Source organism: Rhipicephalus microplus, chromosome 2 (genome assembly GCF_043290135.1).
Source record: "Rhipicephalus microplus isolate Deutch F79 chromosome 2, USDA_Rmic, whole genome shotgun sequence".
In the NCBI taxonomy this organism is placed as follows: Eukaryota; Metazoa; Arthropoda; class Arachnida; order Ixodida; family Ixodidae; genus Rhipicephalus; species Rhipicephalus microplus.
In genome coordinates, this window is record NC_134701.1 from 167,639,617 (window position 1) to 167,656,524 (window position 16,908).

A 16,908-nucleotide genomic window follows, 5' to 3' on the forward strand; every position below is an offset into this window, starting at 1 on the left:
TAAACGTCTTTCAACACTCGCTATCCTAAATCCAGTCTCACTAAATTTAACTTCACTTGTATTTAAAAAAAATGGTTTATAAACAAATCAAAGTAATTAAGCGCTGGGCTTGCAAAAAAGTCAGCATCCAAGACAAGCCGCTCCGCTAGGAAAAGGTCACTTAACATGCCGGTACCGTGCCCAGTTGTTAAGGGGTAGACGATCTCCGCTCACGGAACTTCGCGAGAACTTTGCTAAAGTGCGCGCTTCGTGCCGTTTCGGTTATGTTTATGCAAAGACTCCTGGGTGAAGAGTTGCTGAGGGTTTGTGGTGTGACGAGGATCGTGTAGTGACGCGCTGAACTGCGACAAAATAAAATGGGAACCGTCCAAGCAAAGGTACAGCATGTTTGCGTTACTGCCTTTTATTGTATTATTTATTCCGTAATGAATTTCGCAGCTGTTGCCAGCCTCACTCGAGCTTGGTCATCACTTATGCTTAGCCGTTAAGTGGATCGGACAAGTTTTAATGGATATTTTGTTCATGTACAACTTACAAACGAACCCGTGTGAAACTGATTCGTGATTTTCTCGCGTGCGTATTGCAGTCGCTTGAGAGGCAGGAGGCGAAGGATATGCAAGTTCCTCTGGATCAAATAGAGGTCAGTGCGAAGTTTTGTTCTATGTTCATCATTTGTAAAGGACATTACTATTGTAGGCTCGTGTTGACACGGTATTTATTGACGGCGTTGTCCGGACCAAGGATGATATCCTCAAAAAAGCCGTCAACGACCTCTTCAATGCGAAAGATTTCCAAGACGTAAGCGTGGAACGCCGTCCCAGTGGCGGTCCTTGATGTTGTTCATAGGTGATACAAAAGCACACTGACCCTCACCCCCACCCACCTCGCCCTCTTCCATATTTTAGGTGATATTAAAAACCCGCTATGTAAGAAAACAACTGGAAACGCTGGGCGCCTTTAAACAGATCTCCGTGACAATCGATACAAGTTCAGGTAAGGCGAAACGCTTTGTTTCTAAGTTAAACTCAATGGCAAAGCACTAAAGAGCTATTATAGGATTTAAATCGTTTCTTCAAGGAACAATTAATTATCTAAGCTGTTGTGCCCATCAAATCGTGTATTTCTTTTGTGTGTCATGTTGTTTCTGGCTAATTCAACTTGCTCAAAAAAACAAAACAAAATAAGGATGAACAATTGCCACCTTGATGATTTTCGTTTGGATGTGCTACACGTTTTATCCTTTCCGCATGCTTTATCACCATCTAGTGCAGTTCACCAACTTAAAATAAAGTGATCTGACAATTCTTTGTTCAGGAAAGCTTGGGAAAATTTGTATGAAAGCTTAAAGCGCAATGAGTTCACACACAATCAACAAGGCTGGTAGTGCTTTGAGCAGCGTTCCCCCAACTTAGCTGCTCTGCACTGGTGAAGATAGAAACTAATGAATGAATTACAAGCGGGAAATATAGTGGAAGAAATGAGATGCGGCATATAAAAAGTGCGTCTATTCAGTCCGCTGTTCAAAACTATTGTTTATGGGCTAGCTTGTGCATAACAGTACTAAGTTTCTGTGGTGCAAATAAATGGAGACGAGAAAGAACACGAAGCCAGTCCACATATAATTATTGCGTTCAAACCAATGGTGTTAAGATGGAATGAGAGCTACCTGGAAACTCTATTTGCTATTTAGCCAAGGGACCCCCAGTAACTTGCTCTAGTGGTGGCTGACTATTGGTACGGGCAAGAGCAGCAACCAAGATATGTCGCAGCTAATCGGGAATAAACATACCTTTGGCACAAGTTCATGCCCAAAGTTCCGCTGAGTCTGTAAACCAGTAGTAAATGTTCCCTTGTGTTGCATGTACTCTGGCATGTTTAAATATCAAGTGTTCAGCTCCTATGTTCCCAAGATGTCGCCTGAAGGAAAAATAACGGGACCCCTCTTCATTTGATTTGCAAAAGGTGGTATTTTGCACGTGGTAGGTACTAGAACCATGGTAATAGATGGGTAGAAAGACGTTAGAATTTGCCATGACATACAGAGCAGCAGCTGGTTCTTTCTAGCCTCTTTCATTGCCTCATAACTTCTAGGCCCAGATGCGAGCCCTAGTGGTTTAGAAGTGACATTCAAAGTACAAGAAGTCCGGCGTCTTGTCGGAGGCATCAACACTCTTGTTGGCAACAATGAAGGAAGTATGGTAAGCATACGTCATATTTTATACTAGAAGAGCATTGACAGAAGAAATTATAATCTGACTTTTGATGCCTTCCTTCTAAACAGCATCAGCTGTGTAACAGAGTGCTGGTGCCAGAATTCTTCAATAACATCATGTTAAATGTGACCCATTTATTATGTGTGCAATCACCTACACAGCTTTGTTGAGTAAAACGTGCCAGCAAGGGCTTCATGTTATGTGTCTAAAATGTCAAGTAGCGGTCACTTGGTATCGCGTGCATCACTGACACGTGCGCTGATCAGCCTTATGCTGTTGTTCAAAGCCACTTAATGATGTTGGAGATATCACGCAACCACAAATACTAATTTTTAGGATATGTTGACGACATCTGGCTCACAGCCATGCAATGTGTCTTGCACCTCTTTTACTCGGTTCATTAAACAGTTGTGTGATATTTGATCTGTTTGTAATAATCCTTCTTTACAAACATCTGAGTATTTTCAGCTTCCTAAATTATCGGGCGTGTGAATACGAGCAGCCAGTGTGATGGCAGGGCCGAACCAGAAAAAAAAAAAGAAAGTTTATTTGCAGTAAATAAGTCTACCATGTTGTGCTACAGGTGTAGATTTTTGGTCGTGGCGTAATTATGATCATGTGACCTTTTTCAATATGTTTTTAACAAAAGTATTCGTCAATTAGAAACTAAATGTGCCTCTAATCTGGGCTAGGCAAAGCATCTAAACATGTTGCTACCATCATCCAGCATGCAAATGCCATTGTGCAAGTCTGGATATGTCAAAGCTTTCTAGTGTGCATGCTTTCTCGAGTTTTGAAGCCCGTTTCTGGGGCATCTTTTTAGGTCATAGGTCTCAAGTTTCCAAATACCTGGGGCCGAGGAGAATTCGTGCAGACAGAGTACCACTATGGCACAAAACACTCTAGCGGATTTAACATTACAGTCAGTAAACCCTTCCTCGGTTGGCTCAACCCTCGGTAAGGCCTTGGATTGCCCTCGCATTCGAGTTTTTCACACTTTACAATTTTCTTTGCAGGATCACGGGAGCAGTGTTTCAACAAGCAGCAGACTTCACGTGGAGCGGTTTCAGGCAAATCGATCGTGGCCTATTAACGGAGCTCTTGGTATGTGCCATTTGCCGTTGATTTGTTTTCAGATGTGTGATTTTGCGGTTGTACTTTGTGTTAGCTTGTTTCCCAGCAGAATTAATATGTTTTCATAATTAGGTTAATGAGTTTCACACAAAGGCAGTTAAATGTGACTAAAACCTTGTTATCCAAGGTCATTAATATTTCTAAATATGAGAAACATCTAATGAAACTACTGTCACCTGGACATATGCTAGTATGTCTGAGAAGTGCTTGCAAAAACAGCAGACAATTGCTTCTTGCTCAAACCACTACCGGCTTTGTCGAGTGCATTCGTTCCTAAAATACGGCATGCACATGGACACTTCTAAGTGTTCGCATGTCAGTTCAAGTTCAGAGCAACTGCTAAAGATAATCTGAAAGTATAGGTTATTGCAATCCCACCGAGTTCATACTTCATAGTTCATTCGCACTCGAGAAACTCAAGCACGATTGATGATCGCATTCGACTGTGTTTTACTTTTTAAAATTGCAAGAAAGTCAAGAGGCGTGCGTAAGGAAGTGGCGCGAATTCTAGTCAATTTTGTTGTTTCACTAAATTCGAATTTATTTCACTTGCGACAGAAGTGCTTGTATAACAAAGGTTTTAAGTGAAGAGATTGCAATGTGACTCCTTCGTCTCATATGTATCCTGCAAACTGCCCCTACAAGCCATTCTGTATTGACTAATGCAGTTTGAATCGACACCCGGAGTACACCACAGTCTACGATGGGAGGCCCTGTGGCGGGAACTATCCTGTCTTGGGCCAACGGTTCCCTTTGTTGTCCGAGAAGAGATGGGACACTCTCTCAAGTCCTCAATAAAGGTATGGTAACATATTTGCTGTTTTGGGTTCATTCAGTTCATCCAATAAGTCATCCTTGTTTTGTTTTTCTTTAGCACATAGTCACCATGGACAGGAGAGACAATTCCATCTTGCCAACAGAAGGAGGTTACTTCAGGTTGCATCAGGTAGGCCTGGTCAATTGCATTTTATCTTGTTCTCCATGGCACAGGCTCTGTGCTTGTTAGCAAAAGTGTGTAATCTGTAAATACGAGGAAATTTTAAGGTTGTCTGCTTGACTTTTATTCAATAATTTGTGACAAATTACTCTGAAAGGCTTAATTGCTAAAGAGAGCCATCAGTAACAAGCACAATACAGATCTGTTATTTTATCCAGCAGCCTTTCAGCAGGGGTCTAAATTTGGCCCCTGATTTTCAGATCCTCATTTGCACGTTTCCATATAATTTTATGAAAAGGTCTCCAATTGCCAATCCTCGCTTTGAATGGCTAGCGAGTTCCTCTATAACACTAGTTAGTTTCTGTCTGGAAATATCCAATAGAACTGGCCATGCTTGCATTATTCCTCCTTCAAAATCAATACAAATGCTCATTCTCACTATCACTTTTTGACAAATTATTGCCTGTGTGGCACACCATCACGCAGTGTAAGATGCGGCTTGCAGTTTGTGACTGAGGCACTCTCCAAGTCAAGGTGGTTGCAGTAAAGTATGATGCACTTAAAGACAAAATAAAGAGCCTTGCATGCTAAACACTGTGTTTTATTCAAATGACATAAGTGCACCACTCTGAATAAAGCAGGCTGTGGAAATTATCAGCTGTTGATTTTCATTACTAATATCTTTGCCATGCCTTTTTCTTTTCTTTTTTTGTCTGGTCATTTGAACATCAACAGAACTAACTCAATCCAGAAAAAACTTTAGAAACGTTTGCGAACTCAGCCAACTATGAACTAACTCAATCGAGAGAGCACTTTAGAAACGTCTGCAAACTCAAGTAACTCGTGCTAGGCTTGCAGAGCTTTGCCGTACTGTCACACTTACGCAATCTTCTCGTGTCAGACATACTCGAAACAGACCCATGCTCGTACATACTCGGAACACACTCGTGCGTTTGCTTCTTCAAAGCATGATAATTAAATCGATCTTAGTATTCTAATGCGTGGTGCCACTGTAAATTGGCATCTCAGCTGTTTTATTTTCTTTCCTGCAGGAGTTTGCTGGTCTAGGTGGCGACATTGGTTTTGTCAAGCACGAAGCGGAGTACCAGCTCAATGTGCCGATAGCAAGAGACATTGTGAGTGCTTGCACACTATTCAAGGTTACTGTCACCTATGCTGCATTTTTTCAGCATGACCTCTAGCCTGCTGAATTGTAATGGAATCCCGTTGATGTGGACTTGCTACTCGCAACATCTGCTAGCTAGCACGGTTGCCATATTTGGCTACCATGTGTCAATTTGGCTACTTTTTTTTAGGTGGGTGGTGAGAGAAAAAGCATGTTGGCTATTTCTTGAATACTTTCCTCGGTTTGAACCAAATTGTCAATATCTCGAGGTGTTGCCGCCACTGGCCTTCCAGAATGCTATGCAAGAACATGGTGGCCAAAATGCGCTTCTAGCACCCAATATCAAGTTTGGTGCTTGCATTACAAAACTGAAAAAACTTTTGGGTGTGAGGGTGGTGAAAGGGAGTTACAATAAAAACTTAAGGATGGTGCCTCAATTTAAAAACCTCCTATTGCTTACTTTGAACTGTGATTGGCAGTGAGCAGCTATATCAAGAGTGCTTTGCATCCAGGACGCTTTACACATTAACTTTCGGATGTCTGAAAATATGCCCGTGTTATTTTATAGAATTAGGTACAGACTGTGACTCAGAAATATTCGTTGCTCGGACTTCATCGTCATGTAGGAAACAATCACAAAAGTGGCTACACGTTATGCTTTAATCCCAGCAACCATAATTTTAAATACACTCATGCACTATTCATTTTCATTGCCGCCACAACGCTCGTACTCCTTGCCCTTTCAAGAGAAATCATGCAAGGCACCCAAATTGAATCATTTCTGGTACAACACAAGAAGTTCTGTCATCCTGCTTGAAATAATTCCTATATTCAATATACGGTGCTTTAATCTTAGCAACTATAATTTGGAAGGGTTGTTGCTATAATTATTTACGTTTTCATCAAAAGGCTAGCATTTAGTAATTGAAAAAATCACATCATATCTTACTAAAGGGAATCATGCGGGTATGCGCTGGTGTTCACTTATGTTGCCCTTTGTTGTTTTTATTTGTATGTTTCTGTGTATGTTTCATTTGTGTGTGGAGTTGTGTATATGTTGTGTTCTGCTTATGTTACCCCCTACTATTCGTGTGTATTGCTGTGTGTGCGCTGCAAAGTGAACACCCAGCTCTACTAGGAGAGTGCAACGGAGCGAGTGTACACAGCATTTTGTACGAGCGCACAGCTGTGGTGGAAAGATAAATGGGAGAGGAGAAACGAAGCGGAGGCAGCACTCTTCCACCTCCTCCTGATTCCTCGCGCTCACGCCAGGAGTGGGGGAAGAGTTAGCACATGCGCAATGGGGGAGAGTACGGTTGTCGAGGGACAGACACAGCCCCGAGCAAAAGATGCTTCGCATCTAAAAAAATGTTGTAGTAGTTTTCCCATATGCATTATACTGCCCTGGGCCCGATTCGGCTCTTTTATGGCTAGTTTTTTTTTCAATTTCTTGACTGGGTTTTGTCTTTTCGACCTGGCAACTCTGCTAGCCAGTAGTGAGCTATGCACACTTCTGGCATTCATACTTTGTGAAAGCACTTTGCACTTTGTTCTGTGCTTCTATTGATCAGCCACATCTGTTCTGCTGCTTTCGAAAAAGAGCAAGAGCTCTGGGCCTCGTGCTGTCGTCTTGTGCAATTGACCTAGGTGAATGTGATCTGCAATATTGTCGCTCACTTCTCAGCCACAAATCTTTTTGTACGTGTAGTCACTTACTACTTCTTTTGCTGTTATGATCATAATTTTGCCTCTTTTTTTTTTCTTATGGCGATTGTGCAGGTATTGCAGGGGTGTTGCATGGCTGGCCACATGATGGGCTTTGGCCACAACAAGACATTCAGCATTTGCGACCGGTTCTTCCTGGGTGGTCCACTCGGTTTGCGAGGTTTCCAACAGAGAGGTGTCGGGCCGCACACAGAAGGTGGGTCTACACTTTGTTGCGTGCGCACGTGGCCTTGAAAAGCATGATCATATATCATGATCACGAAAGCGAGTTCAACAGAATTTGCTGGAATCCATCATAATGACTGTGCTGTTTGATGACTGGTATTGAGTGAACCATCGAGAGCTGGGCAAGTTGGAATGCTAACATGATGGCGACTATAAATGCGGGACAAAAGAATGAAAGTGTCTTGGATGCGCCAAAATCGTCAAGGATGACTTGTGTGTCGTCCTTGTCTGATCCTTCTCCAAAGCATTTATTCAAATGGTGCCGAAAAGGCGTTTAGACGTGGAGAGATGATGAGGAACCCTCTTTTTTTTTGGTTGGCCGATGTCATGCATAGCTTTTGTTGCACTGTATGGCGTTGGTTAGGCAGAGTACTTATAGAGAGCCATTAGGTACCTTTAGTGGTGCGGAAATTTGAATCAGGTATTAAGAAAAAGACTGTGGCTACCACTACCAGTGAGAAAGAGATCACGAGGAATAGTGTATAATTCCATACTGCTGTTGATGGTGCTTTCGATGTATCTGTGGACAGCACATTTTGTGCTTCTGCCTGCAGAGGGTATCCACCTAAACAAGCCTTTGAAAGATTTAGTCAATTGAGCTGTACCTTTAACATTTGAGGCTGTTGGGCTGTGAAACGCATTGTCCTTTTCATAGGTCTGTTTTGCTGTCTAGAAACAGCCAACTTTTGTATCCTACGGGGCTCCCGTCAGTTTTGGTAGAAGGGCTTTCATATGCCTTTATCATAAAGCTGTTGCAATAACTGCCCTGCCATTGGCCTTATCATGTAGTATTTATGTACAAATATAGCACTGGATGTCATACTCGACATATTCGTGGTCATGGCATTGAACATGAAGCAAACCACTAGCATTACACGGTACATCAGCTTGAATGTAAGCAACTCATTGCATACTCTGGCCAAGCTTAAAAATATTTATATTTGTAAGCTACTTATGTTTAAGCTTGAACCATTAATGCAGCTTGTAGTGATACGTATCTCGAAGGAGTACAGCCACTATCGTGGGTCCGGTCTTAGCGAGCCACAGGGCAAGCGCTATCGCCGTGAACACGATACTGCTCAAGGTCGCAACACTTCATTGCCTGCGGCAACACCAAAAACACAGTACAGCCCGTTGCAAAGGCGCGGTGGGAAAGCAAATGGGCTTATCCACGCCATGGGTGAGAAGTACTACACAGGAATGCCGCGGGTACGTCTCTGTTGTAAATGTGATTTACGGAGACACCGGAACAAAGGCCCGGTTGCTCGAGCAAGGGCAAAGGTGCTCGCGTTGGCTTCGGAGAGATACGGGTCGGCGCAGCCTGGCCACGCACTAGGACGCCGCACCACTTTTAAGCCTAGCGTTCGGAAAGGGGACGGAGGTAACATAAGGTAAGCGTTCATCGCGGGCGCAAGGCGCTGCTGGCGAAGCTCGAACGAGCCCCAAACAAAGGGAGCGGACGGACGGAAAAGGAAAGCGTGCTTACTCCTATGTCGTCTCTGGAGAAGTCTTCCCCACTCCCAACGCACACGAGCGAAACTTCTCTCGGGAGGCTCTGCGCGTGGCGCCACAGTCGTCATCCGCTACCGGGTGAGAGGGGTTAAACGTCACTCGTTGCTCCCCCAGCGCGGCAGACCACGAAGAAGGGGTAGTCATGTCGGGACATGAGAACGGAGAGAGAGGCGGCAAAGCCCGCACAAAGGCGACGAGCTAGCCTCGATTCCCACAAGCTGGCAAATCTGAACAACCAGTGTGTTGATTGCATATCTGTGCTCGCCATGAGAAATGATCGGGTGCTTTTTAAACCGCTAGAGACAGTGCAGTTTAACGTGAAATGTGCAGGGACTTGACAGGCATATTTATATTCAGTCGGAACTCAAGATCTCCCGAATTCCTGTTCAAAGGCAGCGATTAACCGTTTATAATTAAAGCACCATATTCTACTAAGTGTGGTAAATTGCCACTATCTCTCAAGAGGAAGGTATATAACAGCTGCATCTTACCAATATATACATACTTACGGAGCTGAAATTTGGAGGAGTATGAAGAGGGTTCAACTTCAGTTGAGGACGACGCAGCAAGCAATGGAAAGGAAAATGATAGGTGTAATCATTTAACCATATGGTGTAGTAGCGCAAATTCACGGGGACGAAGAGGACAAGAAAACACGACACTCTTCGTCCCCGTGAATTTGCTCTACTACACCATATGGTTAAATGATGTCTCACCAACTAGCCCAGCTCTCAACCCTAATGATAAGTGTAACCCTAAGGGACAAGGAGAAAGCAGTGTTTCAGGGAATGAATGGGTATAGTAATAGTCGAAATAAAGAAAGAATAGTCATGGGCAGGGCACGTGCCGCGAAGGCAAGATGGTCATTAAGGATCACAGACTCGATTCGAAGAGAAGGCAAGCAGGTGTAGGGGAGACAGAAAGTTAGGTGGGCAGTTGAGATTAGGAAGTTTGGGGTATAAAGTGACACCAGCAAGCACAGGAGCGAATTGACTGGTAGAACGTGGGAGAGGCCTTTGTTCTGCAGTGGGCATATGCTAATAACGATGGTGCTGGTGATACTACTAAGTTCATCAGAAGGCTGTGTGACTGATGTCAGCGAAGAGGCATTGACAACATTTACCACTTGTCAGTATTTTTGTTGAATGAAGCTCCAAATCACAGCGAAAGTACTGGCAAGCATCATAGTGCCATAAATAGTTTTCTGCAAGCCCTTTGCTGCTTCAGCATCCCAAAAAGTAGAGCGTTTATGGTGTTCTCATGCATGAACTTTGAGTAAACATGTTTTTTCTGGTTCTGTAGCAATTGTTTACAATTGCTGGTTGTATAGCAATTGTTTACCGCGCATAGCAATGTACCTAGGTAATGTATTTAGTATTTCTTGCTGCTGCTGTTGTTGAAGTCATTCTTGCCTAAAGGTCTGCATTTCATCAAGTTGGTGGCCACTCTCTGCGTATTTTACTGTTTCTAGGCCATTCGCTTGGAGGAGAGACCTACTGGGCGGCTGGCCTTCATCTGTACACACCACTGCCTTTCCGGCCGGGAGAAGGTGGACTCGGAGACTACTTCCGGACGCATGCCTTTGCAACCGCAGGAAATGTGGATGACTTCAAGTTTAGTAAGTACAATGGCTCATTGAAGCTATACAAAAAATGCCTATAGACAATAAGTGACATAGCTAGGTGTGACAGAGTCGACAAGGGGCACACCACATTCGACATGTTTGCTACCAGAATTCATACTTTTGAGTTGCGAGCGATGAAATGTTTTTGTCGTTACTATTGCTGAAATATTTGCTGAAACAAAGCATGACCAATAATAAAATATTAGTTATATCATTGTACTGTAAACAGATATTTTCTCTGGTACCGGCCAGTATATACATCGTTCAGTGGCATCAAACTCTCGTTAAGTCGGTCACATTTGGCCGTAACCCGGTTAATCTGGACGATTCTTAGAGCTAGCCAAGCCCTAAGCACTGCAAATATGCGATGCAAAGCAGTGAAAGTGGTGTTTGCGGGCAGCCTGAATAGCCGCAAGTTTTCAGAAAGATGTGGCCGCTATGCATCATTGGTATTTGATAAGCTGTCGGTTCAGAGCGCATTTTAGCTCGAGATGCAGGGTCTTGAGTCACGTTCAGACTACAAACGAAGTTGAAAATAGCAATAATGGTGACTTTTGCTCTGCATTTATGCAAAATAATTACTTGATGTATATAGCCCACAAGAAAATGAAAGTACATTGATGAAACAGACATTTGTTGATTGTTTTCATCATACTTTTCACAATTTAGCATTCAAGTTATTCGGACGCCTGTTATGTTCCCATGATATTTGAATTAACGAGCTTTTACTGTACCTTACAATTATTAAATCTTGCATCATTATATGCTGACATTTGTTTTTACTGTGGGGTGTGGGGCTGTGGGGTGTTCAGTTACGGTTGATTTCCTGTCCTGAGTGCTTACATGCAATGAACAAAAAAATCATTGATCAGGATAAGTAGCTGGAGCCAATTCTCTGGCATCCATTCTCTTCCAAAACACTTGGTGCAGTCTATTCAATCTTTGACACCACGATTGGTTCGCAAACCATGTAGGAAGCCTCGTTGGCAACTGTGCGCTGCCAGCGGCCGCAAAACGTCTGCCACAAGTGCGCTCATGATCATCATTCTCTTATACTGTGGTCAAAGCAATCGCAGCCGCCGAGCGCTCCAACAACTTTTAAAGGTCCGCTAAACCACCCAAAGGTCAAAATTTAATTGTGAATTTGCAGTTATGCTCAAGTGTTCAAAAAATGCGCAACCACAAGAAACAGTGCCATAATAGAAGAGTTACATGCGTTGATGAAAAAGAGGCCCTGGCTGTGTACTCCTCACCATGCGAGGAGGAAGAGCAGTTAGCACGTGTTTGTGCGAGCAGAAAAACAAGTTCATTTTGTAGATGACATGATCAGACGTGAATGTTGATGTTTTGGCCAATGCTGGGAATTACCAAAGTATAGAGTGACTTGTTGGGCGAGTAGGCTTGGCTCAAACGTCGAGACAGGAGAAGGACAAGCACCAACTATCAAGTGATTTTGTTCGAAAAGCACACACACACACACACACACACACACACACACACACATTATATATATATGTATATATATATATATATATATAACTCACAGTCACATTAGCAATAAATAAATTCGATTAGTGGCAGGTGCTTAAGTAATCTATCTCAGTGGCACGCAACGTAATAGATGGCCCCGCTACAAATGTCTCGCCCGATCTGTCAATGAAAAGGCTTCCTCAATTTCTCGCACAACCTTCTTTTTTAATCTTTAGAGCGCCTTAGCTTCTGATAGCCAGGGCGTGCAGCTGCACCCCCCGCAATGTAAAGAAAGATTAGAATAAAGTGTCCCCCTCAATGAAGCCTTACGATGTAACAATATATTATTCAAACACCGGCCCGTCTGCCCTACGTAGCATTTTCCACATGATAAGGGTATATGATATATTACTACCTCCCTGCTACACTTGACCGATTTGTCGCGGTGCTTGATGTCACACCCATGGTCCCGCTTGCTCTGTTCTGATAACATCTTACACTTACCAACAGCCGCACGAACCCATTCAAGCTTGTCTGCAGCAGAAAAAGCCACACTGCACCCGAACCTATTACCCACTTTTTTCAACTTATGGGATACGCCGTGAAAATACGAAACGCTCACAAACGGTGCCCCGTCCTTCTGTTTCACTAGGCTTACACCCAGCCCTTCCAACTTCATCTTTTACAAGATCCTTTCGCTTAACACAGCTAAATGACGTTGTGGGAACCTAGATGCTGAAGCCTCTCAACCTGCCGTGCAAAACTATCATCCATGCGATGAGGGCACAACTTCTTGAGTGACGCCCTCAGGCAGGCCATCGCAACACCATTTTTCACTATATTTTAGAGATACCCGAACGGAAATTGATGATGAGCTTAACACTACAGGGGGCATACACCCAACACACGTGGCTTCCACCAAAAAATATGCTCAGATCTAAGAAGTGTATGCAACCATTGTTAGGAATTTCACAGGTAAACTTTAGACCAGACCCCAATTCTTTGAACACCTTCAAAACATCTATCCTAGTGCTCACACGCCCATAGCCTTCAACAAGAACCTTGTAATCGTCCACGTATCTGAAGGTTTCAATCACAACGGAGTCCAACACAGTCTCCAGGCCACGGTCCATTACAGTCAGAAAGATTTCACTCAAAACTGGCACAACCCTCGACCTGACGCAAACCCCAACCTCCGAATGTAAAAGAACCCCTTCAAACCATCGTTCCCTCGTCTTGGTATTTGCACTAAGTCTACCGTAAGGATTACCAAAATGCCTGCTGAGGAGAAGCCAGTGACCAACAGTGACCTGGTATGCACGAGCTTAACCGGTGACCAACGGTTACAGCGGCTAAGCTCGCACATGCGAGACATCCTAAATAAACACCCTACCATAGTTCATTTAATGCAAGATGAAACATAACTTAGATCATTTTAAAAAATTATGAGAGAACTCCTGACAGAAAAAAGCGAAGATTTTTTTATCCTTGAAATATTGTGACCGTATATGTCATGTATTTGTGTAGATCTTGTTCATTAGGCATGTGATTGTTTATTGCACAACTGTAAATTACATGTATGAACTAGTAGGTAATACCTTTTCTTTTAAAATTTCTTTTCAGTACATTTTTATTGCTTTCACCTGTTGGACATAAGCGTGCCCAGTCTTGTGGTTTCTTTTTGGTATTAACTCACCTTGTAAGCATTCATTTTTAGTATTCCTAGCTCCCTAGGGAGTGTTGTTTATATTTTTGTGGATTTCGCTTGCATAGCGGCGAGAAGCTCCACACTATTTTTTAGTTTGAAGTTGATTATGAGTACGCATTCGATGTACTGATACCACTCTGAAGACAGCTGTGTTTATGTTCTTGTGCACACAATTCATAATTCTGTTTATTCTTGGAACTACTGTAGATCAATATGTACCAGTGCATTCTGTACTATAAATGCTTGTTGGTGTTTAGGTTTTGTTGCTAGGGTGGCACGACCTAGTCAGGCACTTACTCAGCCTTTAGTTGTGTCCCCCAATGCAAAGTGTAACAGTTTTGCCTTGAATAAGTAAATAAATAAAAGAAATTCTTTTTTGGAATTTGTGGCACACCTGCAGCTTGTAGCACTGCTACGTTTGGTGTTGATCGTGATGGCATTCTGAACTGGAAGTGCTCATTTATTTCAAATGTTAAAAAACTATCAGAGGTGTTATGGGACCCATTAAAAATTATATAAAGTCTCAATCGGACTCTGACAGCCCTCATACAAGCTGTAATTAAATCATACATGTAATTAAATCATACAAGGTGAAATAAATCATACAAGGTGTAATTAAATCAGAAGAACCAAGATTTAAGTAGAGTTAACCAGGTCTTAATTATGCCACCGATTTCTTGCTCGTTACAGCTAATGACATGCAGAAGAACCTCGAGCTGGTCACGCAAAATTTGCGGTGGTCGGTTGGTGCTGGCATCGTGCTCTCCATCGGACACATTGCCCGTTTTGAGCTGAATTACTGCGTGCCCATGAAGGCAAAGTCTGGCGACAGGCAAGTCTTTCGCATTTCCTTTTTGCAGGCGACGATGTCGTGCAAATCCTCTATTGCCTATGAGTTCGTGGTTTGCTAGCATTACTCAGCACTTTTATGCAATAGTTTTGCAATTATACATATACTATAGTTTTGTAACATTCACAAATTCAAACGCGACTTCAAATTTTTTAGTGTAATGACTGGTATGTACATTGGTTCGAGGTAACGACGTCACTTTGTAACGAGTCTGGTCTTTAAACATAATTTTGGCTCTGATCGATGCGTTCGAAATAAAATTATATCCATGTGACCTGTTACTTCTTCCTAAAATGCCCTGTTTCAATCTATAAATAATGTGCATGTGGCAAAAAAGAAGTGACAGATTCATTTAAAAATGTAATTAGTTACATTTACCACTAGCTGCCTCGTAAATGTAATTATAGTAATTACTGATAACTAATCACCTACGTGATGCTTATTATGTATTTGAAAGATAGAATAAAAATAAACAAAAATTCTTGGCTAGCCTTTTTAATGTGTTTTCTCATAAAGCATGCTACATTTATTTTCCTTCACAACTGTGTTTCAGCATTTTTTTTTTTCTTTTTCTGTCAGCTGCTGAATTCACCGTTTATTCTGCTGTCTCAGTGTACTGCTGTGAAAAATATATATACATTTTGTAGATATTTGTCCAAGCAACCCTCATTTAGTCTACAGCTTAAGCCTCGTAACTATCACTGGTTGGAAAAAATCTAGTGGCCGTCTTGCAAAAAATTAAAAAAAAACATCAAGAATTTGTGGTTGCAAAATATTGCATCATCGCTGACTATAGGCATATTACAGGTTGAACCATGGCCTTCAGTTTGGCATCGGAGTCTCCTTCTTGTAGCAGTGCCAGCCCATGCTTTTATTTACTGGTGAGTCCTGTATTTTGCATTGTCGCAGTTACACGGGTGCTCCAGCCCGCGCTTATAATCACTGGTGGCTTCCATGTCTCGTGTTGTAGTGATCACATAGATACTGAGCCATAATTGTGCAATTAATTTGTCGTGTTGACGCATAATTATATTTTATGCAAGTTTTGCACAATTCGCTTATCCCAAACGGCAGCAGCTGTCGCCGAGTCCTGCACTGAAACGTTTTTATGAAAAACACAGCATGTAAGTAGTAGCAAGTCAACATGATTGATACAATGCTCAAAACCTGCTCGGCAACAAATCGGCATTGAAAACCTGCTTGCTTTCTATAATCGGCTTAATATGCAGAATACATCAAAAAGTGAGGGCTCATATTGTATCATCATTTTTTTTTCTTAGATGGAGTGACATCACACGCGAATTTAACATCATTCAGTATGGAGATCCCAGTTAGAGCACTGGTATGAGGTTTGGTCTTTAGAACAAAATGCTGCAGGACCAACGACTCAGTGCAGTTAGTTCGGCAGTTTTTCTGTTGCTCGAGAATATAGAATAATTATGATAGAGAAGCTTATGGCTTTCTATTTGTTACACTGCTAACAGTTCTTAATTTCTTGCAGGTTTGAGCCCTTGAGGATGGTGAGCTTATGCAGCCTCTTCCAAAGCCACTGAAACTGCCGCTAGAGACTGTGAACCCTGGAAATCTCTAGACATGCTTTTCTTTAGGACCATAGTGCATGACGCGTTTATAGTTTCTTTTTGTTTTCGAGCCTGCACATTAAAAATGTTGAGTTTTAATTAATAAAAAATCACTATGTCGAAAGCAGTTGACTACTCGTCTTTATTGTTCAGTGTCCAGAAAATAGGACGCATTTCCCACAAAATCACATCTGGCGTAAACCCTGGATTTCCCAGTGCAGCTTGAAAGATATAAAAAGCAAGTGTGCTATGGACGACAGTTATAAAATTCAAAGAGCAATGCACAAGATCAAAATTAACTAAGTAAAAGAACCAACAGGAGTTGTTTGAGGTTATGGACTGGCAATGCAGGGTAAAGTGTGTTGAGTACAGCACAGCTTAAATGCATATCTGTATACTGTGATTCACACAGAAATTCAGATTAGTGCGGTTTAAAATTAACATGTGCATCAGTGCTGTGACTTGCTGGAAATAAATGGTCTTGGGTAGCTCGTGCTTTGGTATTACAGCTAAAAATTAAAAACCTCAACAGTTTCAGTAGCAAGACATCAGTACTACAAGTGGTGAATCAGTTCTGCTGACCACTACATGGTGGAAGAAAGTTTTCAATGCATGAATATCGTCGGAGGTTTGCTCTAACATCTGTACTTACTCAAACTTGTTCATATGAAGACAAATTCTCAACCCGCCTCCAACTACTGCCATTTTAACTCTCAAGAACTTCGGAATAAATCCCACTAATCGAATAGCCTATTTTACATCCTAAATCTTTAGCCAGTTGAAAGCATACTGTGAACATAAATC

At 42.2% G+C, this 16,908-nt stretch overlaps 1 protein-coding gene across 1 annotated transcript; it reads left to right on the forward strand.

Annotated features, from left to right (window-relative positions):
• Positions 1-145: 145 nt before the first annotated feature.
• On the forward strand, positions 146-16,228 carry LOC119170577 (sorting and assembly machinery component 50 homolog A). The gene is made up of 15 exons (XM_037421783.2): positions 146-377; positions 587-640; positions 697-798; positions 906-993; positions 2,092-2,198; positions 3,037-3,170; positions 3,230-3,317; positions 4,016-4,147; positions 4,222-4,293; positions 5,337-5,420; positions 7,190-7,331; positions 10,344-10,490; positions 14,365-14,506; positions 15,332-15,405; positions 16,026-16,228. The coding sequence occupies exons 1-14, from the start codon at positions 357-359 to the stop codon at positions 15,375-15,377; spliced, it is 1,359 nt and encodes a 452-aa protein (XP_037277680.2). The 5' UTR covers positions 146-356; the 3' UTR covers positions 15,378-15,405; positions 16,026-16,228.
• The last annotated feature ends 680 nt before the right edge of the window (positions 16,229-16,908 follow it).